This window comes from Ammospiza caudacuta, chromosome 6, assembly GCF_027887145.1.
Source record: "Ammospiza caudacuta isolate bAmmCau1 chromosome 6, bAmmCau1.pri, whole genome shotgun sequence".
NCBI classification, from domain to species: Eukaryota; Metazoa; Chordata; class Aves; order Passeriformes; family Passerellidae; genus Ammospiza; species Ammospiza caudacuta.
Window position 1 is genome coordinate 31,895,321 of NC_080598.1, and position 26,027 is coordinate 31,921,347.

At 37.6% G+C, this 26,027-nt stretch overlaps 1 protein-coding gene across 3 annotated transcripts in view; it reads left to right on the forward strand.

The window, feature by feature from the left end:
* Nucleotides 1–25,705, forward strand: part of LOC131558604 (cytochrome c oxidase assembly protein COX16 homolog, mitochondrial) — a 44,835-nt gene extending 19,130 nt beyond the window's left edge. For all 3 annotated transcript variants that reach the window (XM_058806466.1, XM_058806467.1, XM_058806465.1), the window contains exons 3-4: nucleotides 11,349–11,411; nucleotides 25,143–25,705. In XM_058806466.1, coding sequence (XP_058662449.1) covers nucleotides 11,349–11,411; nucleotides 25,143–25,259 — 180 coding nt within the window. In that variant the 3' untranslated portion in view covers nucleotides 25,260–25,705. The remainder of the gene's footprint in view (nucleotides 1–11,348; nucleotides 11,412–25,142) is intronic.
* Nucleotides 25,706–26,027: the final 322 nt, after the last annotated feature.

Consider the following 26,027-nt stretch of genomic DNA (forward strand, 5'->3'; position numbering starts at 1 on the left):
GACTGGCAAAGCCCACAGTGTTCTAGTAACAATTAATGGACTTTACTGCTACCGGCCCAGATTGTCACATGCACTCAATTACCTTGTGTGTTCTGCAGGCTTTCTGCTTTATTTTCTTCCAAATGGATTTAGATGGATTAAGACTCATCCTCTGGGCTTCCTGATGTGCAAGCACCTCCTACCAATGTTAAGGTCAATTTAAATTACTGCTGTTAATACTCAAAAGACTCTAAATGGGTTCTTTGTATTATTAAAGATAGGGAAGTGAAATTTCAGTACCTACTCAGCTAAATCTAAATGTATGTTTGTGGTACTGTGCACTATGTCAGGGTTTCATCTTGCTCATTTTTCCATTGTCTTAAGTGAAATGCCTAGTTTGAGATAGCTATCCAGGTAGTCCAGAAAGGAGGTTTGAGAGGAAATGCCCCAACATAGGTTCCATTCAGTTTTAAAGTAGATACTTGAGAAATATGTTGTCCTCTTTTGATGGATTGAAAAATAGAGAGTTTGATATTTTATTATTACTCATTGCAGTGAGACAATTACTTTCCTTAGTGCATGAATATGGTTAAAATTTATTTGTGAACAACAGTGAATAGTGAATAACAGGTGAGATAAACTTCTACCTAACTTCAAGGTGCAGACAATTTATGATTTTGTATATATCTTTAAGTGGGACTTAGTTTCTCAAGGAATGCCCTTCTACAGATGACTGGAGGAAGAGCCTAAGTAGAGACTTTATGCTTCAAGTCAAAAGTATAGATGAATAACATTAGGAGAGATGAAGCCCGCCCTAGATACTCTTTTGCTGGAGCTTCTCTGGCAAACTAACAGATATCTTGAAGGTAGAGGAACTCTTATTTAATCTGTTGTTTGTGCCTGAGGCATTCCTGTATTCTGAAGAATCTGATTCCATAGGAGTTTGTCTTTAAAACATCTTGCTTGATTTAAGTGTGAACAAAATCAGAATATCTTCAGTTGGTGTTTGGTGAAATATTTTGGGTGAGAAAAGTATTCTTTCTAAACCTGTCAGCCAAGGAATGTGGAATCTTTTTAGCATCTGGCACTGAACTTGGCAGAATAATCAAGTCTTCTCATCTAGCATTTTAGCATTTATTTATTTATAACTACATCTTCCTGTGTTTAATTGGTTTCAGTAAGCTAATTACACAAGCGCAGCATGGCAAGGAATTGATGTTGGTGATTATTGTTTTCTACTTTTTCTTTTCCTTAAGCAGGTCAGGTTGGCCTGGGTCTTAAGTCTAATGATAAACTGGCTAATTTCCTTGTATAAGTAGATTTAGTTTATTTTCAAAGACTAAATGCATTACTGAGCTTGCCCCTAGGTCATCCAAAAATTAAGAAAATAACACACTGAAATGTTTGGTGCTGTAGAGAATGTAAGGCATACATTTAGGATTGCTTATAGGTGAGACAAAAAGTCTTTGTCAGTCAGTTACCTTTATATCATCAGGCATATTTTACTAAATTAAAGCAGACCTTGCTTTCAGGCATGGCCTGCTTAGTGGGAGGGGTTTGGAATTGTGTATTTTGTCAGGCAGATTGGCTCATTGTTGATGGCTAAACAGGTACCCTTACAGTGACTTTGTTTCTATTTGCAGGCAGAATTTGGAACTTGTTACGTTTTTTGGTCACGGTTCAGAACTGTCCAAGGTAGTAATTTCAGTCCTGCCATGTGGCACAAAATGAAAGGGGTAGCAAGAGCTTTTCATACCCAGTATTGTGGTGGTACCAGATGTTCAGATGTTTTCTCTCTCAATTCAGTCTAGAAGGATTGTATGGAAATGAGCTCTTTATCTATGTTATTCTTGAAGATTTTGAGGTTCAGCTGCGAGTGTTTGGTTCGTGTTTTTGCATTGATTTCAGCAAAAGCTAATCCATTTTACTTGAGCTGAGATGATTTCTCTACGTTGTCTGTGAAGAGCTGTCTGCTGAATTTGCTATGATACCAGACAGGGATGTATGTTTCAGTTTTTCAGACATCCTTTCAGTTCAGCATATAAACCACCATTTCTCTGTAAAAGGCAACACCAGGGTCAACTCTGGGATTCAGTAAGGTTTTTGTTGCCACATTCTGAGGCTGACTCTGTATGTATACTTTTGAATGGTTTCCAGTGATTGGATCTGGCTAGACCAGGTGGTTATTGTCACCAAAGACAGCTTACAGCGCTGTAGGATGACTTTGAGTTAAGATATTACCTCACATTATTGAGTGTCTCTGTGATGAAATACAATACACATTGCAAGTACTAGGAGTTCTTTGTTTTAAACAGAAGCATTTTTTAAATTTTTTACTTGATGGTCGTTCTGTTCTCAAATTTAGATTCAGATGAAGAGAAGGTTATTAACTGGAACTGGAGAAGCTCATTCTGATGCCATTGCAAGTGGAACTAATTTCAATACATAAAGCTTGTTGATAGCTTTTAGATATTTATATTTTATATACTACCAAGAATTCTGCTTGGTTTATTTAAATCCCGTCACATTGCCAAAATTAATTACTGGTATTTTTGCCTTGCAATTGAAGTGATTACAAGTGTGTAACTTAGCTTCAGGCAGTTTTTAGCCAAAACATAATTAAATATCCAGCTGTTTTTCCCAATGCCTCCTTCAAGCACCAGAAAACATCTAGCTTTCCAGACTCATCTTGAGAAGCCAGTAGCCATGATGTCAGCAGATCCCAGTCCCTAGGATTTTCTGGAGCTCTAGATCCACTACCATTTTTACAAAGGAAATGTTCAAAACCTTTTCCCCGGCATGTGTCCATTTTAAGTGCAATTTCTGTCTAAATGGACCTTCCCTTTCTTTTCCTTTGTGTTTTGAGGCTTGAAGCCAAATAGTGCTGTTGCAGCCTTCAGCTGTATGGCAATCTAAACAAGTAGAGCCCAAACTTGATTACAGAGAGGATGTAGGAATACAGACTTTTCAGATACTGCTTAGAGAATAGAGATGACTTGTCTTATTAGTATCTAAAATGTAGGATTTAAAATATTTTGCATTCATAATTCCCGCTGATTTTAGTAGAATTGCTTTGTTAATGTTGTATGTTGAGGCCTTAAAAGAAAAACCCTTTGCTTTTCATGTTTTAAACTTAATTACACCAGATTTTACCCTTGTAACTTTCTCTAAAATACCCATCAGAATGTCTGATCATTTGATAGGTAAACATGTTATTTATTAAAAACAGTGGCAAAATATATTTCAAAACAAAATAGTGTGTGATGTACAAGTGTGTTGGAAAGACTAGTAATTTAAAGTACAATGATTTGGTAAATTAACAGCTTTTTATAAGCACAAAGTATTAGAATATGATTTTTTTCTTACTATAAAACTTCACTAGTGTGGGATCTCAGCACCTCAGGATGGAGGTGCAGAGAGGCCGAGACCACCCTTGGGGGGCTCGGGAATCCTGGAATGTTGCCAGAAGTGTCTGGTGGCAGGATTTTGATCCTACACAGGAGATGAGACCTGTATGAGGACTGGGAGGATTCCACTGGGTGAATGGTGAAGGGATAAGTTAGTTAAAGTGTAAAACACAGGGTTTAGGATTTTGGTACAGGGGGGTCTAAAGAAGTAAGATGGAGGAATTGGGGCGTGTCCTGTCCTTCTTCTTCTTCTTCTTGGCCTCCATCTTCTGTGGTGGTGGTGGCACTTTGGGATTGGTCATTACTAAAAGTGCACCGGTTAATAAGGGTAGAAGGTATTGGGGAGAAATAGTAAATATTGTATACGTAACTTCGAGTATAAAGATAAGTGACCGCCCAGGGGGCTCGCAGTGTGCCCATGGCTGACTTGCTGTGCAGACCTCTGTCGGGCTGAAAGAAAATCTTTTAGATAAACAATTAATAAACACCGAGACCGAGACAAGATCAGAAGTCTCTCCTTGTTCTTTGAAGCGTCGGCTCTCCAAGGCCATCCCTGGGCCTTTCCAGGCCACCTAAACAGCAACAGCCAGAAAACCTTACACACTAGATGTCAGTGTAGAAAGTATTTTCCCTTAAATGCAATGGGAACTGTAGAATAAGAAGTGTTAATTTCTTCAACACATGCAGATTTTAAGATGAGAGCTATTAGAATTTGGTAGTAATTTTTTGTAGAAATGCATTTTCAGAGCACTGAAAACAATTTTGATGAGTTGACACTAAAAATTGTTTCTGTTCAAAAAGACATTAAAAAGTCAAAATTTGTTTCATTACTCAAAAAGTTTCTGTAAAAAACAGATACGTACTGTAAATGAAAATGATGTTTTAAAACATAATTCAAACCAGTTTTAGGGTTAAAAATGGCAGACTTTTTGATGTTGTTTTATATGCTTGTTTATTTTCAGTGAGAAAAAAAAGTTAATGTATATTTTCACATAGTTCAAGATAGGGCTTAGGCACTAACTTACACAGAGAAGAAAAAAAATGCATATATATTTATAGATGTTTCACTCTGATTAGGGAAAGCATTCCTAATCTGTTGGTGTGCTTGTTTTAACTGGGTTATGTTTTTATATGATGTTTGAGGGATCAGACTATCTCTGTTCCTATGTGAGAAGGTTGATTCTTTGGAGTTCCTTGAGAGCTGGGGTTTTTGAGCATTTTTTGGTGTTATTTTCTTGAAGCTTCAGTGCTTTTATTGAAGGTTTAGTCTCCTATGAGATAGACTTTTCCCTTTAAATGAATTCCTTTGTGTTTCTGAACTGACACGCCAAGTGAAAAGTAGCGGTTTGGCATTGTACGGTGCCTGTGGTTTCACTGGGGCTGAAGTGAGCTGCAGCCAGGAGGGCTTTACAGGTGAGCCTGATTGAACAGCAGTGAGCACCTGGACACAGGTGTTCCTGCTGGTGTAGAGAACTAACGAGGACACCCTCTCCAATACTCCTCTGTCTGATAGTACAGCACTGAAAAGATTCAGAGGAGATGAGCACAGACTGCTTCCATGCTGCCTTCAGCTGCCAATTCACAATTTCTCTCTTGAAGTCGCTTGCTTTGAACAGAAACTTAAGTGACCTTCATGTTTTTCAGAGCTACCACAAAGGAATTGATTCTGTGCAAAGATAGGATATAACTAAGGAAGCCATAAGGGAAAAAAACCCTCTATAAACTATATTTACACTAGTTTTCCAGCCTGGACTTACATAGTAGGTACATAACCATTAAGAAGGAATCTTCAAAAAAATGACCAAAAAAAATTGACTTTGCTGGAGTTGCATCCAAAGTTGCATTTTGGATTGTTTCTAGCTGTCAAGTATATTCTATTTAGAGGCAAAAGGGTGGGGTTTTTTTCCTAAATACTGGCATCACAAATTTACACCTTTTTTTTTTTATACCGAAAGGAACGTTTTTTTGTACTGAATTTTGCTGTGAAATTAAATTTATGCTAGCATACTCAGAGCCAAGATTTACAGCACTAATTTGGTATAAGTCATATAAATAAATGTGCAACTGAAAATCAAACTGGATGTGAAAGCATACCAAAATTGATTAAATGATGAGTACTTCCTGTTCAGAACTGAAAATTCTAGAGTCCTTGTTAGTTTCATTGACCTTATATGGGAGAAATCTAGATATGCTTAAATGTTTGTTGAAGTATGGGATAGTTTGGCCCTCATATTAGCTTTTAATTGCATTTCCCATGACATTATCACATAAAAAGTCTGGTACAGAGTTTGGGATTGTAGGTCTTTTTTTGATCAATCTGGAAGCAAGTACAAGGTTTGGATTTTGAGAGATCACTGGTGCCCCATGTTCTGTAAGTCTGGGAACTTCTGCTGTAACAACAATTTATATTGCTCCTTTGGAAATGTCTGCATCGATTTCTGTCAGAGGCTGGATGAAATGGGGTTTTTTGTTTAGCTGTCTGTATTCTATGCAGATCATAGGAAAAAGTCAAAGGACACAAAGCTAGGGTTTACATCTAGTCTCAGCTGTCTCCCCAACTGTTTGTGAGTGTTCTGATCCAGTCAGTATTCTTGGATCATATCGTATGCACTACAGAATCAGAGAGTCATGGAGTAGTTTGGGTTGGAAGGGACCTTACAGATCACCTGGTTTGAGCCCCCTGCCATGGGCGAGGGCAACTTACTCTAGACCAGATTGCTCAAAGCTCCATCCAGCCTGGCTGCAGTTACAGGGATGGGGCATCCACAGCTTCTCTGGCAACCTGTTCCAGTGCCTCACCACCCTCACAGGGAAAAAGGTAGCCTTATGTAAGTGTTTTTTGTGTATTAAATATTTAAGTAATGTAGCTGAAGGATTGTTGTGAATGAAGTTGCACAAAAATGGTATGTTTTGTTTTGCCTTGCCCTTCTCTGTTACCTAAGACTGTATGCCAAAGAGCTTGGCATAAGTACAACCCTTGTTGTACCTTACAACCTCTACAAGCTTTGTTCCTTTAATTTCTTAAGTAGAACAGCACTCAGCTTGGCTGTAGTTTACACTGCATTTCCTGAGTCCTGGGATTTATCCTCTCCCATCTACTGCTTCTCACTCTGCTCATAAACCACAACTTAGAATATTTATGACACAGATTTCTGTAGCAATTTATGGGAGTCTTCTCAAGGAAGATTAAAGTTGACTGATCCACTCAAGATTGCTGATTTTCCATTTAAAGGAGTTAGGCATATGATAAATGTTTTCAAAGAAGATACACTGTGGGAGAACTAGAATTGGTGATTATGGTTTACTCTTAAGTTTAAAAAATGGGTGGGGAGAACAAATTGAAAAATTTCATAGAAATAGTAATTTTGAGGACTCTCTGTACTGTGGATACTGCAGGAAAACTGTGTCCCATCTATTCATGCTGCGAAGGGCAGATGAAAAAGTGAAAATCTCAATCCTAATTCATGTTCATTAAATTCAGGCCACTGTCTTCTCCCATTTCCAAAGCTGAAATCTTTTTCAGTGGGATAGTATTTTGTGGAGGACAGGGTTGGAACAGAAACTTGTGTTTTAGTAAAAATAACAAACTAGTTTTAGGGTAGAAATATCTTCTACTGTTTTTCTGGAAATACTTGCTGAAGGGAAAGTTCTGTAAAACTTTGGCATGCAAATATTTGGTCAGTATCTGCCAGGACACAAGTATACAGTGTGCTGCAGTGACTGGTGTGAGAGGAGCCTGTTAAAATCACAATCCTCTTCTCATGATGTGGCTGTCACCTGACAGTTTCCTTGTGTAGTAACTGAACCCATCATTTTAGAAGATGTAATATATTCAAGTCTTGGTTTGCTCTAAAGCCCATGGCCACAAATAGTACATGGACAAATAACCAGTAATGTTTATAGCAGAGAAAGGCTGCTTGTGAGGATGGGCTGTTTGAGTTATGGATCCAGGCATATGTGTTCTGTGGACAGTTGGGATGCTACCCCAAAAATAAGCATGTGAGTCGACTTGGTAGTCCTCTCTGAATGCTCAACAGGAGTGACACTGCTATTCTGCTTTGTATTCCTGTGTTTAGCAGAACTATATAATAATTTGGGTTGGAAGAAACTTTCAAAACTCTTTTAGTACAGCAGTCCTGCAAGGAACAGGGAGATTTTCAAGTAGATCAGATTGCTCAGAGCCCCATCCAGCCTGACCTTGAATGTTCCCAGGCATGGGGCATTCACCACCTCTCTGGGCAACCTGGGTCAGTGTCTCACCATGCTCATTATGAAAAGCTTATTTCTTATACCTCATCTAAATCTGCCGTCTTTTATTTTAAAACTGTCAGCCCTTGTCCTGTTGCTACAAACTTTATTAAAAAGTTTGTCTGTCTTTCTTGTTAGCTCCCCTTAGTGGAAGACCACACTCAGGTTTCCCCAAAGCCTTCTCTTCTCCAGAATGAGCAAACCAAGTGTTCTTAGCCTATCCCCATATGGAGAGGTGTTCCATGCCTTTCAGCTTCAAAATGGATCGTGATGGTATTCTTTGGGTTCCCTTGTGGAAGAGCTATCCTTATCCTGGAGCTAAAGTTAGTGGCATTCACAAATTTCTCAGTTCCTCTCTACCAGTATTATTTGTTTCTGAGCCAAATGAACTGTGGTTGATGAGTATCAATACAAAATTGTTAGCAGAGAATTTTTTTAGTAGCAGCACTTTTAGGTTTATAAATGTACCAAAAATACTTATGTCACAAACAAGAAATCCTCTTTACTGAGATGAGTGTGTGTTTTTCACAGAGCATTGCAGGAGTCCCTGGTTTGGCAGGGGCTGAAAGCACCAGTTACTCCTGCTTTGCTGTGTGATGATGTCTGCACCCCAAGGTGCACTGTTTTTAACACCTAGAAATGCTGTCCTGGTCTAATTGAAAAACTGAAATGTCAGCCTTAAAATGAGAAGCATCAGCCTCATTTCAAAAGTTTCTATTACAACCTCAAGTAGCTGCCTACTAAGAGTTCTAAGAATGTTTCTGTGCTTAACCTCTATTACTTTTAGCTGTTAAAAATCTTTTTAAAGTCTGTTTCTTTGGGAACCTTTTGAAGTTAAGTAAGGGTAAATCTGAAGGAATGGTGGGAGTGTGAAATGGGACAAAATTCTAATTTGAAACCTGGATTCTTAAACCTTTCCTGAGATTTTTCTATATTGCACTTGCCCTCGCCCTTTCAGTTGATGTAATATGAGATAAGCCTGTATAATGCAAAATATGTAGAATGTTTTATTCATTTTTACTGCAAGTGCTAAAAAGGAAAAAAACACCCTAGAAAAAGAAAATAAGTAAAGCCTTTAAAAATTGTAGTTATAGTATTGATTTCAAAGCCTTGCGGACAGCATCTCATGAAGGTTGTCTAAATACTTGCATCAAGTATTTCAGTAGTCTTTCAGTAAGAATTTAATGTGAAGTTCTGCTGTAACTGCACATGCACACATCTTTGGATTCTACATTTAGAGATAAACTCTGAATTTAAATGGATCTTAGAGGAGTAGCTGAGATTTTGTGGAACAAGAGGAGTCCTCTAGTGTAAAGGAAAATCTTTTCTGTTCCTTCCTGCCTCCTAAATACTGGCGGAGAGGACACTGTCAGACTGTTACAGCATTTGCGCTTTGTCTGCTGTCATCATCATATTTACTAATGCAGATTTGTATCTGTAATTTAGCTGAAAATCTATTTGCCAGTGCATAGCTGAATACTTCTAGCTCATTTGGCAGTATGTGTTGGCATAGCAGTCATCATGGAAGCAAAATGTATGTTTGTATTTGGGTCTTGTGGCAGATGTGTAATACAACAGAGCTACTGCTCTGGCAAGGCCACTTTCCTGGCTCTACCCCCCCTTTGAAGTGTTCTCTGGTTATGATCTGTGATTGTGGCTCATATTGATGTTTATCTGCCTTTTCAGAATGAAAATAGCATATAGCATCATTCACTTTTCCTTTTTAAACAAACACACTAAAAATTGATAAAATAAACCTTGATAATAGGATATTGAACTGTCTTTGTAAGTTAAATTCTGGTTGTATTTAATTAAGTAAAAACAATGTTTCAACCATGGTACTTTACCTTATTGTTAAATGGACAGAAAATGTAGGATAAAATAATGTTGCTGCCTTACTTACTGGAGCTTTAATTTCCCCTTGTCCATATGTGTATTGTGAGAACACAAAGCATAACAAATAGTGTTTGTATTTAGTTCTGAATACAGTGAGGTCCATGATCACTCTTCTCTCTCTGAAAGCAAGCTTCAAAGCCTGTCTGGCTGCCCAGAGACTTTGCATTTCTGCACATGTGATGGATGAGTTCGTTGTTCTAATAAAGCATGGCTGTTGTTGGAGGTCATGGTCACAGGAGAAACACAATCCATCTTTAATGAGGGGCACTTCTACAGAGGCCTTGGATGCCAAGACAGAGAGGGAGCATTTAATTTTTTATTTGATGTAGAGGGCCAGTGCAGAGACACTATCTTTTACAATTTTTTTTTTTAAATTGCTAAGAAGGTGGGAGCTGTATCCGGTACAAACATTAACCATTTTAGATATTTTGGCTTAGGTCCCAAGTGTAATGAATCTGGAGGTTGCAAATGTGTGTATTTCTATGGCTAGATTGCTGATGAGGTAGGGAAATCAAACCTCTGGCCATGCACAGATGGTGTTAGACTTGCCTGTCTGAGCATCCATCCTTAGGAACTGAGGTCTCACAGGCTGCATGCTAACTAGCATACAGTGCCTGTAATCAAGGGGAATATTATGGCCTAGGGAGATTCTTCAGAGCAATTCCCATCAATTCACATAGTGGATGTGTATTTGAAGTACCTCTTATAAGTAGGAACTTGTGTTAGAAGAGAATCTGAAGGTGGATCTTCTCATTGGCTGGGCAAATTCTGTTACATGTATGCCCTCCTTTTTGTTTTCTAAACTATTTGTAGATGTTGGACCTTGGTTGTGATGAGGGTTATTGGGACCTTTTTGTTCAGATCAAGAAGCAGCAAATTAAGAGTAACAACTTTTCTTCACTGGATTAGTTATAGTTGGAGTAGTGTACAAGGGATATAGAATTACACACATTACCAGTCTCCTTACACATTTATTTTGGTTTTTAAGCTCTAAAAATTAGATTGTTCTCTCACGGTGAATTTATTTGGTATTTTAATCATATTGCCTAAAGACTATGTCTGAACACTGTGTATGTGGCTGTCTAAGAAGAAGGTAAAACGCTTTCTCTAAATGTAAAGAATGCTAATTATCTTCTTCCCCTTAGCTTCTGCTCTTAGACCTGTGGGAGACAGGCATTATTTAGCAAAGGGAGGGATGAAAATCGCTTCTTCCAGGCTCAGAAGAAGTTAAAACATGAAATGTGTCTGCTGTGGTTCATTGACATGTCTGTTCTTAGATTTGTTCTTTCAATAAGCATCTCTGAAAGGTGGCAGGAAATACCAGCACTGTCAGTACAGAATCAAAACTGGGAAAGAGCTGTGTGTTCACTAGAAAATTGGAAATGCAACTCATGCTTAGACTTTGAAAACCTGAAAACATTGTATGCCTATTCCCTGAATTGAACATTCAGGAGTATAATATATTCCACAATCCCAATTTTATCTTTCTTGTGCTTGTTTCATTTATTTAGGCTTTGTTTAGTTTAACAGTTTTAAACTAAACAGGTACAGATTTAACTATCTAAGGTAATGCAAGTGTTGGGCTATAGTGAAAAATGTGGTTTTAATATTTAATAATTTGGCAGTTAACCGGTTTCTTTTCAGCCCAATTCTTGTGTTGTGTTCATTGTTCTGATATTGGAACAAATGGCACATAAACTCTTTTAGAGGAGAGAAGGGTTTGCATGTACCAGTATTCAGTTTATTTGAGGTAAAGATTTCTTTAAAAATATACTCTTAAAAGCAAACATTTTTGCTGTGTTTTTATTTGTCTTTCAGGTTGATCCAGCTTTGAAAGAAAAATTAAAACAGAACCCTGTGACACTGGAATCTGAATATGAGGTAAAATAAATTTGTTGCCTGGGGCCCATAACCTTGGCTACCCTTGATTACTCTGGCCGCTGGTGGGTTGTATCTGTCCCTAACTAAAATTAGATCAACCATCTGCCTTTGACTCACTGATGTCCAATAAAAACAAGGATTTATGTGAAGAAAGGTTTTTGAACACGTAGTGCTTCTTTCTGAACACAGCTTTACTTTGATTTCCAGGCATCAAGTACAGTGGTACAAATAAATTCACTATTTCTGTGGTTAACCTAGTTTATAAATGTAGAGCTGATGTTGGCCTTAGAGGGAGTGTGTGTGAATGTAAGTCAGCACTTCTACTGCACGAGTTTGGATGATCTTTAGACCAAATTACAGAACAATGTGCATTATGTACTTTATCTTATTTCTTCTGTGTCTTTGAAACAACTGTCATTCCTTTTACATGGTTTCAGAAAATTTTATAGAAAAATAGTTCACTCTTCCTTCAACACTGCATTTTCTTCAAATATTACTGAGTTCTAAAGTGTCTGTTTTAACCAGTTCTGTATCCAGAGTCATAAATTTTCAGGCCTACAAAAAGCCATGTTAGAAAAACTGGAAAAAGCCTCCCTGTGACCAGAAACAAAGGATAAAGCTATTTAAGATTATTTTAATGTTTTGAAATTAATTGAATCAAATGTCAAACTAACACTTCATCTATCTCTGTGGCCTTTATGCTGAACACAGATTTTTGTTTTCTTCCCATACCACATTTCTGTCACAAGCCTTTGAAGATCTTGATTGCACCCATTGCTCTCATACTTAGATATCCAAATGGCAGTACCTGATCTTGATAATAAAATTTTACTATTTTATTACTCTTTTGTGATTTGTCTGAAATAAAAATAAAACTTACTTTTTATACTGTCACAGGCCTAATTTCACAAAATATTTACTGGTTTTTACCATTATTGCAAATAGTTTTGGGCTTCCCCTTGCTATAAAGAATTGTGCTTTCTGGTGCAGGGAATAACAAGATGGAAAGTTCCAGTGGAGACTCAAAACTTACAAATTCATTACGTTCTGATTGCTTCTGGGATTACTGTCTCTCAGTTTCCATTCAATATATTGTAAGGCTGCTCTGATTTGTTTATGTGGAAGAAAAAATGAAAAGAACCACAAGCAGTAAAAAGAACCACATCTTAAACTCAATATCTAACCTCAAAATCAACAGATCTGTATTCAGATATACCATAGTCTTTCTTCAAAAGATGAGTAAATAGGTTAAGGAAAATATTTAAATAGCCATAATTCCATTATCTTTATGGATAAATCAATGCTAATAAAATACATCTGGCATAACAATATATTACAAGCCTTCTTAGGTAATGAGACTCTTTTCTGATGGACAGAAATGACAGAAGCAATCTTACTTTTTCTTAATCTAAACTGTAGAGAGTTCCCAGACTGAAATTCTTCCAGAGTAGTGCTTGGGTGTTAGAGAAGGCAGATCAGTTCAACAAAACAAATAGATTTGCATAATGAAAATAGATTTGGATTATTGTTTTGAAATCTAATATCAATATATACTTTATTATGGGCACCAACTTGCAAGCACACTTTAATTTCTTGCTTCAGTGAAACTTGTGAAACTACCAGCAGTCCTGCACATAGTTTGCAGGCTCCACGCTGCTGAGTGTGTGACAATTTTAAGTCACTGTTAGCTCTGTATTCTGGTGGATAAAATCTAACCAATCACCCAGTTGCAGCTAACATTTAGGAGTAGTTTTCTGTGGACCCCATTTTTTCCACACTAGAGGGGTTTGGCTGGCCGTTTTTCTCCTTTATTTTTGACTTGTCCAAAATACAGCTCTTAGGAACACCTTCTAATTCAATATATAGGTCACATTGAAGGATTACACTGGTGGCTGTTACTAAATATGGTGTGATAAGAGATCAAGGGCAGTTGAAAAAAAGTTGCTGTTTTGATATGTAAAGCCTTATTTTACAATATTATTAGCATTATATCTGCAGTTGTTACTGAGGATACCATGCCAGCTCTTTTGAAGCATGGTTGCCTGATAAATGTCCTTTGGCCCTCCCCAAGATCTTACTGTCCTTACAGAAGTGTACATATTGAATTCATACTGAATTCTTCTAGAATGTCATAATTTCTTCTATAAGCGTACATATATGCCCTTATGGGCATATTTAAAGAAGTAGGACATTTCCAATATTTCAAACATGTTGAAGTCTGCATTTTGTCTCTGATGTGGTGGTCATGGTGATGTAAAAAGATATAATCACAGACCTAAATTATCGTGAGGAAATTAACATGAAGACATTTTCTTACCTTCTCATTTACTAAATTATATCTTCTCAAACTATAAAAGGAATGTTTCTGGTCAGGATACTATTTTAAGGAAGGAAGAATTTACATGTGTAATTCATACTGCATTTCTTGTATCTCAGATCTGTTAATAATGGCATTTATCTTGTGTCTTGGGACATGCCAGAGGAGCAAGCTACCTTTGCATATACTCTCCATTGTTTATGCATTCCTCTCACACACTTTTGTGTCCTCATATGACCAATTAGACCCTGCTGCTCCCCTTTGCCTAATAAATCACAGCTTTGTCCACTAGTGATGCTGGTACTAATGTGAATGTAGTTCTGCTGCTGAGCTGGGCCTTGTAGAACACACTGTAAAAAATGTCAAGTGTTTGACCTGTGACAAAAGCCTGAGTATTTTATTTGAAAGGACAAAAATTTATTTGAAAAGGGGAGATAAAAAATCTGATTATGATGATGAGTGAAAACCGTTCTCGTGGTTCTTTAACAGTCATAGTACATTCCTCTTCATGTGTTTAATGCAGTCTCAAAATAGCATTCCTTATTCTAGCACTTGGTTTCTGTACTTCTGTGAAATTAATGGTCTAATGAGCACTAAAAAATCTGGCCTCAGTTACATCAGACCCCAAAATATAGAATTCTTGTTAGGGGTTTTTCTAGCAAATAAAAGCTTCCTTAAGAATTTACTAACATTTTGCTGTGGAAAAAAATCATTTAAGTTTGAATCGAATATGTGATATTCAGTGGGAATCAATAGCAATTGAAAGTAGAGGAAAAATATTCCAATAAATAAAAACGTGAAGGATTGCTATGGAAACAGTAAATGAGTTAGTCATAAAGCAGGGAAGACTGATAAAAGATGCTAAGGGCATCAGAGCTGTCTGATAAGTAATCTGACAAGGACAGGGGTAAGAGGATGGTGTTGTAGCAAACCAAGAATAAAATAATGAGGATGTAAAATAATGAGTAACCATGTTGACAAAGTAGCAACATTCGAAAACGTATCTGTATTTTTTTAGAGAAAAAAGTCCTTTGTATTTGAATCAGATGGGCTTCCAAATTCCTTAATAATCAAACAAGATGTTAGATACCTACTAGACTCTGATGGTTTATAGCTATGTTCTAGGAATGGTCTTGGAAGACTTCAGTGGCTGCTGAAAATTTCAGTCTGGGAATGATGGTTCTCTGGGAATCATCACTAGGCGGGAAGGTGATACTATTAAAAAAAGAGTTCTGGGAAATTTGGGACATTCAGGTACTATTGGGTACTTTTATCAGTGATGTGAAAGAAATTGTGAAATCATTACTAATGTGCAAGTGATACGAAAATATTGCAATAGTAAAACTATGGCAAGGCAGGGAGAGAGAGCTGTTCATATAACTTGCTAACATGGACCCATTAAAAGTGCCAAGTACCTTTTAGAGTAGCTGAAGTTATTTATTTCAAAAACTGAAAATGCAGAGTAGACTGCATTCTGAAAAGCAGCAACTCTGAAAAAGATTTAGGAGTCGGTGAATAAATAATTCAACTTGATCTTCTAGTGTGATGTTGTGGCACGAAAGCTAATTCAGTGTATGAATATGAACAGGAATGGTAGATGTAGGAACAGGTGATTTTACTTCTGAGTGTGGCACTGGTGAGGCTGGGACTGAAATTCTGGTTCTCCTTTTGATATCTGGGGTTTGAACAAGGCTTTAAGAACAGATTGCAGAACAGGCTGACTGTACTGACTTAGGGCTCTAAAAATTCCTTAAAAGAAAGTTAAAGATTTAAATAATATGAAAGAGACTGAGAAGAATGGTGTTTTCATATAAATACTTCCATGGGAAGAAGGTCATAGGAATTGAATATTTTTTACTGCAGAAATTATAGTAAAATTAGAAGTAAGGTCTGTTCTTAATAGCTGGGAAGATCATTTGAACACAACAGCAAGAAAAATGAGTCTTCTGTGTTTCAAAATATCAAAACTAAAACTTTACAAGGTTTTCCTTCAACTCGTTGCAATTGACATAATAGTCAAATGGTCTGCAAATGGTCAGACTAGAGAATGCTGCTTTCTTGACTTAAAGAGTATGAATGTTGAGAAGGTTTCACTCCTAATAATTTGATAAATCACAAAAAGTCAACAATGGTTCTGGACAGAAGTTTTTTAATTGTTTGTCCTGAGAACTACAGCAAAAGACTTGTAATTGCAATATTAAAATGTATATTGAGGACAGTTGAAAAATTAAAAGTAGGTATTTGGATAGGTGTTTTGGGAATATAACCTATATATTTACTTAAATATATATATATATAATATATATATATTTACTTAAATATATATAATTCGTCTTAAAAGAAGAATTTGAATAAGCTCTTCTGAAAAAGACTCAGGCCACTTACTGCTTATTTGACATAACTTCAGGGATCATGGTGCCAGCAGAATGGATGAAACCTTTTTTTCAGGGAATGACAGTGTAGGAACACAGTAATTGCATCCAAGTGTGTGGACAGCAGGAGTGCTCTAGAAAGAAATTCCTGGATGCCAGTCATTGATATCTGCAAGTGTCTTGTTGCTGGCATTATCAGTACTAGAGGATTACTGATTTTGTTGCTGTTCAAGAATTAACAGATTAGTGTACTGAATTGATTTACTTCAATGTCTGTGAAGATAGTGGTGGCTAAATGCCTTGAGCTGTTTGAGAGCTGATGGAGATCTTGGGAAAATATCCCTCCTTAGTGACTGTCATGACAATAAATAGGTTTAGATAAATGAAGAGGTTGAGATACTTTTCTTCTTCCTTTAATCACTCTGTTCCTTCCATGCACTCTTCTTTCTTGGTGCATTGTCCAGCCTAGCCATTAGATTCCAACTGCCCTCCATGGTGTGTCTGGGACAAGCTGAGTTTCTTGTATTTCAGTTTATTCACCTGTGACATGTTCTTTTCTGTTTTTATTTCATTGTGAGTCTTCAACACAGTGTTTTGTAGAGAAGTACAAAGTTCTGTTATTTTATCATCAATAGAAACTGCCTTGGGAAAGGATTTTAATTCAGATAGTTTGTGTTAGGAATTTTATTCTAAGTAGATGTACAGTCCATAGCCAACCTATAGTTTTTGACCTTTTCTTTTTGACATCTCAATAGTTTTCTGTACCATAGTTCAATGTGTTCAAACTATAAACTATCTTCATAGTTTTTCCTAGAGAAACACATGAAGGTGGAATTTGGTGATGGGTATGGCACAGGAAGAATTCTGGTCGAAAAGTCTCTTGCAGGAAAAAAGCCTCCAGAGTAAAGGTCATAGGGTGTCACTTTTTACTGGTGTTATTTCTGGAATGCATCTCTGTTTAATAGTCCAGTAAATTCTTTCATGGTCATCTCTTAGCACAGGATTTTTCCTTAACTGAATGCTGTTTCTTTCATGTGTTTCATTTGCACTTTCCTTATCCAGTAAGAAGACACTGATGTCTAATAGATGGAAAATAAGGTGAGTGATTATCAGTCAGACAGCCAACATGGTTGGGACTGTTACAAATGATCTCTTCTCATCACCCTGTCTCTTCTCTCCAAAATAGGATCCTTAGTATCAACTTGCATTCCATGTGTGTTTTCTTGGTTTTTAATGCCACATGAATTGACCACCTCTTACCATGTTAGGGCCAACACTGTATGTTGTCTCAGTCGCAGAAAAGCCCAAAAGTTTGAGTAGGGCAAGTTGTATGCACACATCATGGCTGAATTCTTTCATTTATTGTGTTAATGAGTGCTGCTAGCTACTGCTTGTTCTAACAGGCTTACTGATCAAACAGAAAAATTATATGCAAGATTCTGGTGGAGGCTGAGTATGGAGTTTGCACACTTCTTAGCTAAAGAATCAAATTTCTAAAAATTGAATGAAGCAGTCCCCAAGTTTAACACCTGACTTCATTGTGTGTCTGGTAAAACTTGGTATTTGCCCAGGGATAGCTGGGAGGCATCACTGAGAAGTTCACAGGCTGAGGAAAATGGTGTTGGTAAGTCAATATGTAATAATCCATCTTGTTTATAGCATCTTCCCCTCAAGTCATTGGAGAGCCAGTGTCCCCCTGTGCCATCTTACAGCTCTAACACAAATTGTCTTTAAGCACAATGCACTTCAAAACCAACATACCTTCCAGCTCTAGAAAGACCCCAGACCTTACCTTCTAAAACTTCATGCTGTAAAAATTTAAAAAGATGCCTTGATCTTTTTAAGACAGAAGTCTTCCTGATTTGATTTGAAGACCTGTTGGTTCTAATAGAATGAAAGGTAGTTATTCACATATTATTTATGACCTGTACATTCAGCAGTTTTGCTGAGAAGTAGCTTTACTGTTACTGGCAGTATAGTATGGGAATAATGCTCCTATTATTGTCCTCATCAATTAGAAAAGGGATGTTAGCTGTAGAGAAGAAACAGGAGGATTTTTTCCCCTATGAGAAATTGCACAACAGCACAAATCAAACAGTAGCCGGTGATATTACTGAAAAACTATTTATGGCTGAAAGATTTGAAATTGCCCTGTTAATGTTTAGCCCAAATCATAGCTTCTCAACAGGGAAAAGCATTCTGTTTCAGCATATAAATTGATAAGCAAATTCTGGAAGAGAGGTGAGTGGAAAATCAGCAGGGAGGTGTAGATGAGAAGCAGAAGTCCTAAACTACACTAACTGTGTGAATGTTACCTGAACCAACTGACACCAGGGTGGGGGGGAGCATGTGAGAGGCAGGAGACTGAGCCCACCAATTCAGAAGGGTCAACTGCTTGGTGAGGTTGACTGCTGATTTGAAGGAGTGTGGTTACTTTAAAGTAGTTTCTTAATGGCCTGGATTTAAGTTTAATTTGACACTGTTGTTGTGAACCTTCTCTAGTTGTTTCTTTTCTTATGCCCACACACTTCTGTTAGTAGTTTCGTGGTGGTAACCGATCATTTCTTGTTGTGGTAATCTCTTAGTCCTTTGCTGTGGTGTTCATTGCAGCTTTTCCCTCTCACATAAGAAACCTTGTTTTTCATATCTCTTCGGAAGGAAAAACACCATGTGTGACTCATGGGTCTCATATTTTTTATCATGGTACACCTCATCCTTTTTTTATTAGAGTTTCTTTTTATCTTTATTAGAAGGACAGACTGTGCCAGATTTTATATACAGAAGGTAAAAAAATGTCGACACTTCCAAGTATTCATAGTCTTAGGAAGTTGTTTGAAATCAACCATTTCATTGGTGTCAGGAGGGCTTTCTGGGCTGCAGGTAGAGACGTGCTGTAGAAATCTGTATGGTCTTCTTAGCAGCAAAAGAAATGTCATTTTTTACACTTGCTGGTCTCCCGCATTGTTAAAGATCACACATCCCCTTCAGTCAAGTTCACCTTTATTTAGTTGAAAAAGATGCTGCAAACATCCCAAAAGTCTGTCCCTGGCTGCTTATATTTTAGAGACTTGTGCTGCAGTAACTAGGACGTCCCTTTTTAAAGTTTAGTATGATATAAACTTAGCAAGAACAAGGAGTCAGATTTGGGAAATTACTTCATGCTGTTGACTTTGCTAGGTCTCCTAAGTAGTGAATTTAGGGATAAATCTTAGTAAGCAGCACCTCCCTTTCTGGGACAGAATAACCATAGCTTCATAAAACTTTTCTATATGAGAGAAATTAAAACTATCCTAAATGTACCTAATTGCTTAATTAAAAGTGGAATTTGCTGAATTTGGGATGTTTGATCTTGAAGTTGTACTACTTTAATCCTGCTATTATTTATGTTGGACCTTTCTGAGTTTTGTTTTTGCTTAGAAAAAGAAGATACACTGAAAGTAAATGACCCATGCATGCATTGTTTTGACTTTGTCATAAAGCTTGTGCATCCTTTGGACTGAGAAGTCCAGCTTGGGTGATCTGCAGCTGTAATGCATAAATAGCACTGGATTAGCCTCTGAGATTTATTGTCGTTTTTAAGAGACTCTGAATTTTAAGAAGGAAAACTTCTTGTAAATTAGGATGAAATCTTGGCAAGGCCTAATTCCAGATGGAAGTTTGTCTCATGTTATTTTCTCTTATGTTAAAAAATTCAAGGTTGTGTAATCATGTAGTTTTAACTGAGTGATAGAAATAAAGTTTAGTTTACTGAGCACTTTGTATCACTATAATACCTTTGCATAAAGCTATGACAGTATTCTGTGAACATTAATTAAACTCTGTGACACCTCTGAAGTGGAGGCAAGTCCTGTTTGCATGCTTTACATATGGAAAAGGTTGCACAGACAAACTGGTGGTGCAGTTCCTCAGTACACATCTTCTGTGAAATAGTCACTCAAAGATGTTTCACTTTTCTCTTCAACCAATGTTTCCTTCAGCCAGTTCAAGTGTTTCAAGCGTGCCTCTATAGGATTTGTTCATAAGCAGTATGGATTTATTTTCCTAAACTATTTTGTTATTTCTGGTTGGAGCACAGCCCCACATCATTGAATTGGCATAATTAAAGGGAAAATAATGCATGGGGAAAGAGTCTCTTAAAACCAGTTCACCATAGGTTAATTAATTGTGCTATAGATGAATGCTATTGGATCCCACTGAATTAAGCAAAAAGCTTCTATTGGGTTTTGCCAGTCTTCAGTAAAGCCAAAAGGAGAAGCAGCTCTCTGGATACTTACATGCCAGTCCCCCCTTACCCCCTGCAATTCTTCCCTTAATGAACAAAAACCAATCTTATTCTGGCCATATTTTGCTGCTTACTAACTTGCTTGTTTTCTAATATCATAAAAACTAAACATTCTCTAATTGGAAAAAAACCTCTTCCTTTTAAACTGAGGATTCAATCACTAATCATGGGCTATTAAATCCCAGATTATTAAATCACTAATTGCAGATATTAAATTATGTCACTTCCTAGGCAAAGTAACACCCAGTTTATATTAAGAAAATGAGATGTCAGAAAGATGGCTCTGTGAAAGAGTTATATAAAAAAACCCACTAAAGCCGTATCAGTGCGATGATGAAGATTTTCAGTTATACACAAGACAGCAGATTCAGTGTTAGCTGTAATTCTGTACCTCTTCATCTATATATCATTATAGAGCTCCTCAATATACCTTTTGTCTCTTCAAGCTTTTTTGACACCTTTAAAAAACAGACTGTTCAATTGGTTTAATTCTTTCACTGCCTCTTTACAGCCGTGAGGATATTTTTCCCTGGCTCATCTTTTGTCTGCAAATGGGTTTGCTTACTATAATGATGGGAAATAATTTGCTCTCTATATCAGAGCTATTTCTTTCTGTGTTGTTCATCACAGAATTTATTTCATCAAGCTGTAAAGTAAACAGGATTCTCTTATCCCTCCTTTCACATGTGAGAAACTGAGACTAAAGCCAAGCATTTTTGCAAGTGGCCACCTTGAATTTACTCAGCCTGAACACTAATAGGTCTAAATGAATTTCAGCAGACTTCAGTTTGTGTATTGGGGCATGAAGACTATCCTGCAAGAGTAGAATTCAAGCTCTCTTTTTAAATTTTATCTTTTTAAGGCTGTCAGAGGCTTATAACTTGTACTTAAGCCAGGCATTTGAACCAGCAATTAAGAAGTGAAGGTCTTTTTATGTCCTTTTTGGTACCTTTTCACTAGTCAAGCCATTTGATAAGTCTTAAAAGTCAAGTGAGGCAAACAGTTGAGCATATTTTTCTTTTTCACTGTGCCTGTCTGAATAACTGCATTTTTCCCTTGAATTTACAGCTTCTGTCAGTCCTGTACTCTTAAGAGGCAGTTTAGCTGATTTAGGGAGTGAATCAGTAGATTTAATGGACTACACTGATCTTACTTTAAACAGCTAATTTTCAATATCCTTTGGGCTATTTAAACAAGCAGGAAAAATGCTGCTGATCTGATCTGATTACATTTCAGTGTAGTCTCCAATGATTGAGTGTTTAGTACATTTGAATTGGGAGAAGAAGTATTTCAAGTTTTAGCCTTCCAGTTCATATGAATTTCAGTTTAGTAAAAGCTGGAAGTAGTTTAACATGTGATGTGATGTCTTCATAAAGTTAGGTAGGCAATGTCCAAGTGGCTCAAATTAAAAAAATAAATAAGAAATTAAGAAGACCTAGCCAGATAAAATGGAAGATATTGACTTCAGCTTCATGTGAGACCAGAACTAGCTGTTTGCCTGCATTCTCACTGTACAGCTCAGGCAATCTGAAGGAGCTGTGTAACTTTGCAGCTTGTGCTCCACCTAATTAAGAGGACTGTCAATCTGGTTGTATTCTCATCACTAAGATGAATTTACAATGTAGCTATGTGCATGTCTTTAGCCTACATCTAATGTAGCTGTTTATTCTGGGATGATTCTGTTGTAAGAATTTTCATATCAGTGACCAAGCAAAAAGGGTAGGGTTTTACTCAGCTGTACGCGAGGTACTCTCTTGGTTTAACCCCAGCAGCCAAGCCCCACGCAGCTGCTCATGCACTCCTCATGATGGGAAGGGGGAGAGATTCAGTAAGGTAAAAGGGAGGAAACTCATAGATTGAGATAAATTTAATAGCTAAAGCATAAGGTGCTGGTGTAAGCAAAGTGAAACAAGGAATTAATTTACCAATTCCCATGGGCAGCAAGTGTTCAGCCATTCCCAGGAGAGCAGGGCTCCATCACGTCTAAAGGTTGCTTTGAAAGACAGACTCCATCTTTCTGAATGTCCCCCTGTTCCTCCTTCTTCCCTCAGCTTTACATGCTGAGCATGGTGCCATATCGGTGTGGGATATCCCTGTGGTCAGTTGGGGTCACCTGCCCCAGCTGTGTCCCCTCCTGCGCACCTTCAGCTCACTGAGGTGGGGTGGAGTGAGAAGCAGAGACAGCCTTGGCACTGTGTGAGCTGCTCAGCTGTAATGAAAACGTCCCTGTGTTACCACCGTTATTTTCAGCACAAATCCAAAACATATCCCTATACTTGCTACTATAAAAAAATTCTACCCCATCCAGAACCAGCACAGATACATATGAAAATAGCTATTCAGTAGGAAAGCATTGCAGAACAGATTCTCACATCCCCTTTCAGTAGTGACACTCCTTCTTTTGCTTATCCACATGCAACAGTTGTGCTCTGTTATTCCAAAATTGGATAGCTTCAGTTCAGAAAGTTGGAATGTCAAATCATTCTGCCTTCTGATGACTGATAACTATCCCATAAACTAAATTTTTGCAGATACTCTTGCTAGTAAGGAAGGTGCTTTCTTCTTGAATTGCAGTAAGACTACAAAGTCTTTATACATGACACAAAATGTTAATGATCTCTATGAATACAATGATAATAAAAAATTATAGTCTTCCTATGTATGCATTAGAATCTTTATTTCTTGATTGATTAATAGATCTTATTTGTCATCTCAGGCAGTGCCATTCATTGCACTGCACATTGTAACCCTTGGTTGTTTCATTCTGTCAGTGTATCCCAGTGTGTTTTCTAGGTACCTTTATGGTTTCTATTAGAAGCTGCCTAGATATTTTCTGGTACTGATTTGTTTGGATATGATAGTTTTGAAATGTGTCCTGTTTTTGACAAACCTGCTCTCTATAAAGTCTCTGTGAAGTTTCAGGGACAAATTAGTATCAACTTTTTGGTAAAGATCCTCAGTACGCATGTGTCTTTTGATAGACTTCTTTATGTAGCCTATCCACAAAACCACAAGTTTTGTTGTACTTATTGTAAAAGTTGATTAATGCTCAGGCTTTGGGAGACAAACAACTTCGGAATAGTTGAGATCCTCACAGGTGTGTGATACCTTTGTGTTGAATTAAATCAGCATGCATCCCTTCAGTTAAAGTACAAGGTTATTTTAAGTGTAGTTTCCTTGAAGCTTCCATTAGAATCAGATGTTAAATTCCGAATTTGCAATCAGAGGAGATAGTCACTGATGGATGATGTGTACCTTTCCTCCTTCTCTCTCCTTTCATGTCAGTTCAGATCCCTCATGGGGAAATGAAGTACCAGCTAAGCATAAGATGTATAAAGTAGTAAAGACAATTCTTCAGAAAGACCTATGCCAACTCAACAAAAAGTTCAGTTGCTCTTACCTTGTGAAAGTCTGCTATGTTTGTGCCTGTGTTCTCATATATCTTCTGTAGAGTGTTGCCTAATTTCTTTTGATATCTGACTAACCTAATTTCAATTTCCTCAATTGTAGAAGTGTCAGGAAACTTTCACATAACATGAACTAAGCAGTAGGTCTATTCTGTTATAGCTGTTGAATTTTTCTGCAACTATTATTCAAGTCCCTGGGTGTTTGCCATTTATTTGAATGATTGATAGTAGACAAATTAGGCCACAGGCTCAGGGCAGGGTGAAGTATTTTCTGGTGTATTTTTACAGCATTTGCTGAGATGAGGCCTTGATCACAGGTCAGGTTTGAGTCCTACTGCAGTTAAGTATCATTCATTACTGGAATGCAGTGTTGCCCTGTTCAGTAGCACCTAGGACAGCGCTGATTCTGGCAGTGGTGCAGACCCTCTCCTCAGTCTCCCCACCATGTCCAATGTGCTGTTCCACTGCTGGCCTGTGGGACTTGAGGTCTGTGTCCTGGGAAGGGACAGCTAAGCCTCTGCCAATGGGACTGTGGAGATTCAATAGATGTTTGTGTTCTTTGACTGCAGCTCATGGTAGGTGAGGTCAGAAGGGCACCTGTTCTTCATTTACGTTGCCTGTAAGTCATTGGTAGTTCTACGGGGGGATGATAGGAGTAGGCAAAAAAAAGAAAGGTAATTAAATCTAGTTTTTCAATACCAGACAGTTCAGTCAGGTAGCATATCTCATATATGACTTAGTAAGAGGCCTGTCTGTGGTGGCTGGGTGCCATGGGAAACTAGTCATCAGAAAGCATTGCATACCTCTCTCAAGTTAAAACCACACGGATTGAAGGGGTTTGCACCGTTGCTGTCTCTCTTTGTGCTAGATAACTAATCTTTTCCAGCATGCTTTGTATATTTGCTGACAAGATACTTCAGCTCACTAATTACTAATCCTTCTGTTTGAGCTATACCAATACTTGTCACTCCTACTACTTCAGTGTTTGGCAGACTTGCAGTTGAAGAACAGATCTGGAAAACAAGGTGAGAGGAGAAAAAGTGAATACAAGGTGTCTTCAGTCTTGCTCAGATGCTGCAGTGCTTCCTGTCCTTAAATGTTACTTACCTGCTGACAAGCAGATTCAGTAATGCCTATCTTAGTCATTTATATAGAAGTATGGATAACTACTAGGTTTTTCTTTCTTGCTGAGCTTCTCATGCAGACTAGATTAAAGTTCATCAACCCAATGGTGATATTGAGTTTCTTGTGAAAAAAAAAAATCAATTTGGAATCATATGTACTTTAAATCATGGATCTGTCAAGGTGACCCTGTTTTTTTTTTTTTTTTTTTTTTTTTCTGTTTGTCTGCAGAAGCTGGAAAAATCCAACTTTGATAACTGGGAGAACATCAGAGGACCCAGTCTGTGGGAAGATTCCAGGACGGTTCAGAAACAACGGCGGGAGGCTCTCCGTCTCAAGACAGAGTGACTGAGAAAGCTGCCTTTGGTGCCTCTGGGAAAAAAAAGTCTCAGGCTGGACTGTCTTAATTTTTAATCCAGTGTCAGGAACAGACATGGGAACATTTGCACTGAACAATTCAGCTGGTGTATATATAAGTAACTGTGAGATCAGTCCAAAAAGCATTGTACTATATGAAGCTCTTTGTTTGCATCCATTTGTGCAGAGTACCATGGGCTGTATATGTGAATTTTCAATTAAAAAAAGCTGATTATTCTACTGAGAATATCCCACTGTTTTTCAGTCTCTAACATTCAAAACTGCTTCAGCATGGAATAACATTTCAAGAATCACTTGTCAGTACCAGAAGTTGTCATCCTAATGAGAACAACAGTGCTGTCATCTAGATGTGTGTGACCAGATAAGTGCTGCTTCACGGAGTCCCTGTATGACTTCAGGCCCTTTAGCTTGGAAGGGACTCTACAGGCATATAAGCTGTTCAGAACAATGAGTCCAATTTTGGCTAAATAATACTCTTGTGTTTCTTTTCCAAGGACTGCATAAAGGCATGTACTGAGTGTCAACTGATAATTGGTCAAATAACATTTGTTTAGCTGTGGTTAAATTTCTGTGATTAGTTTATCTATACCTTCATGCAGGCTGGACCTCTGCTCTGGAACCTCTCAGTTTAAATTGGAAGAACTCTTCCTTGCAAAGAGCTGTGCTGCTTCTCTGTGAGTACATATGACAGCAGAATCTTCTTCAACCACTACATAGTGGCAGAGCTCATCTTACATG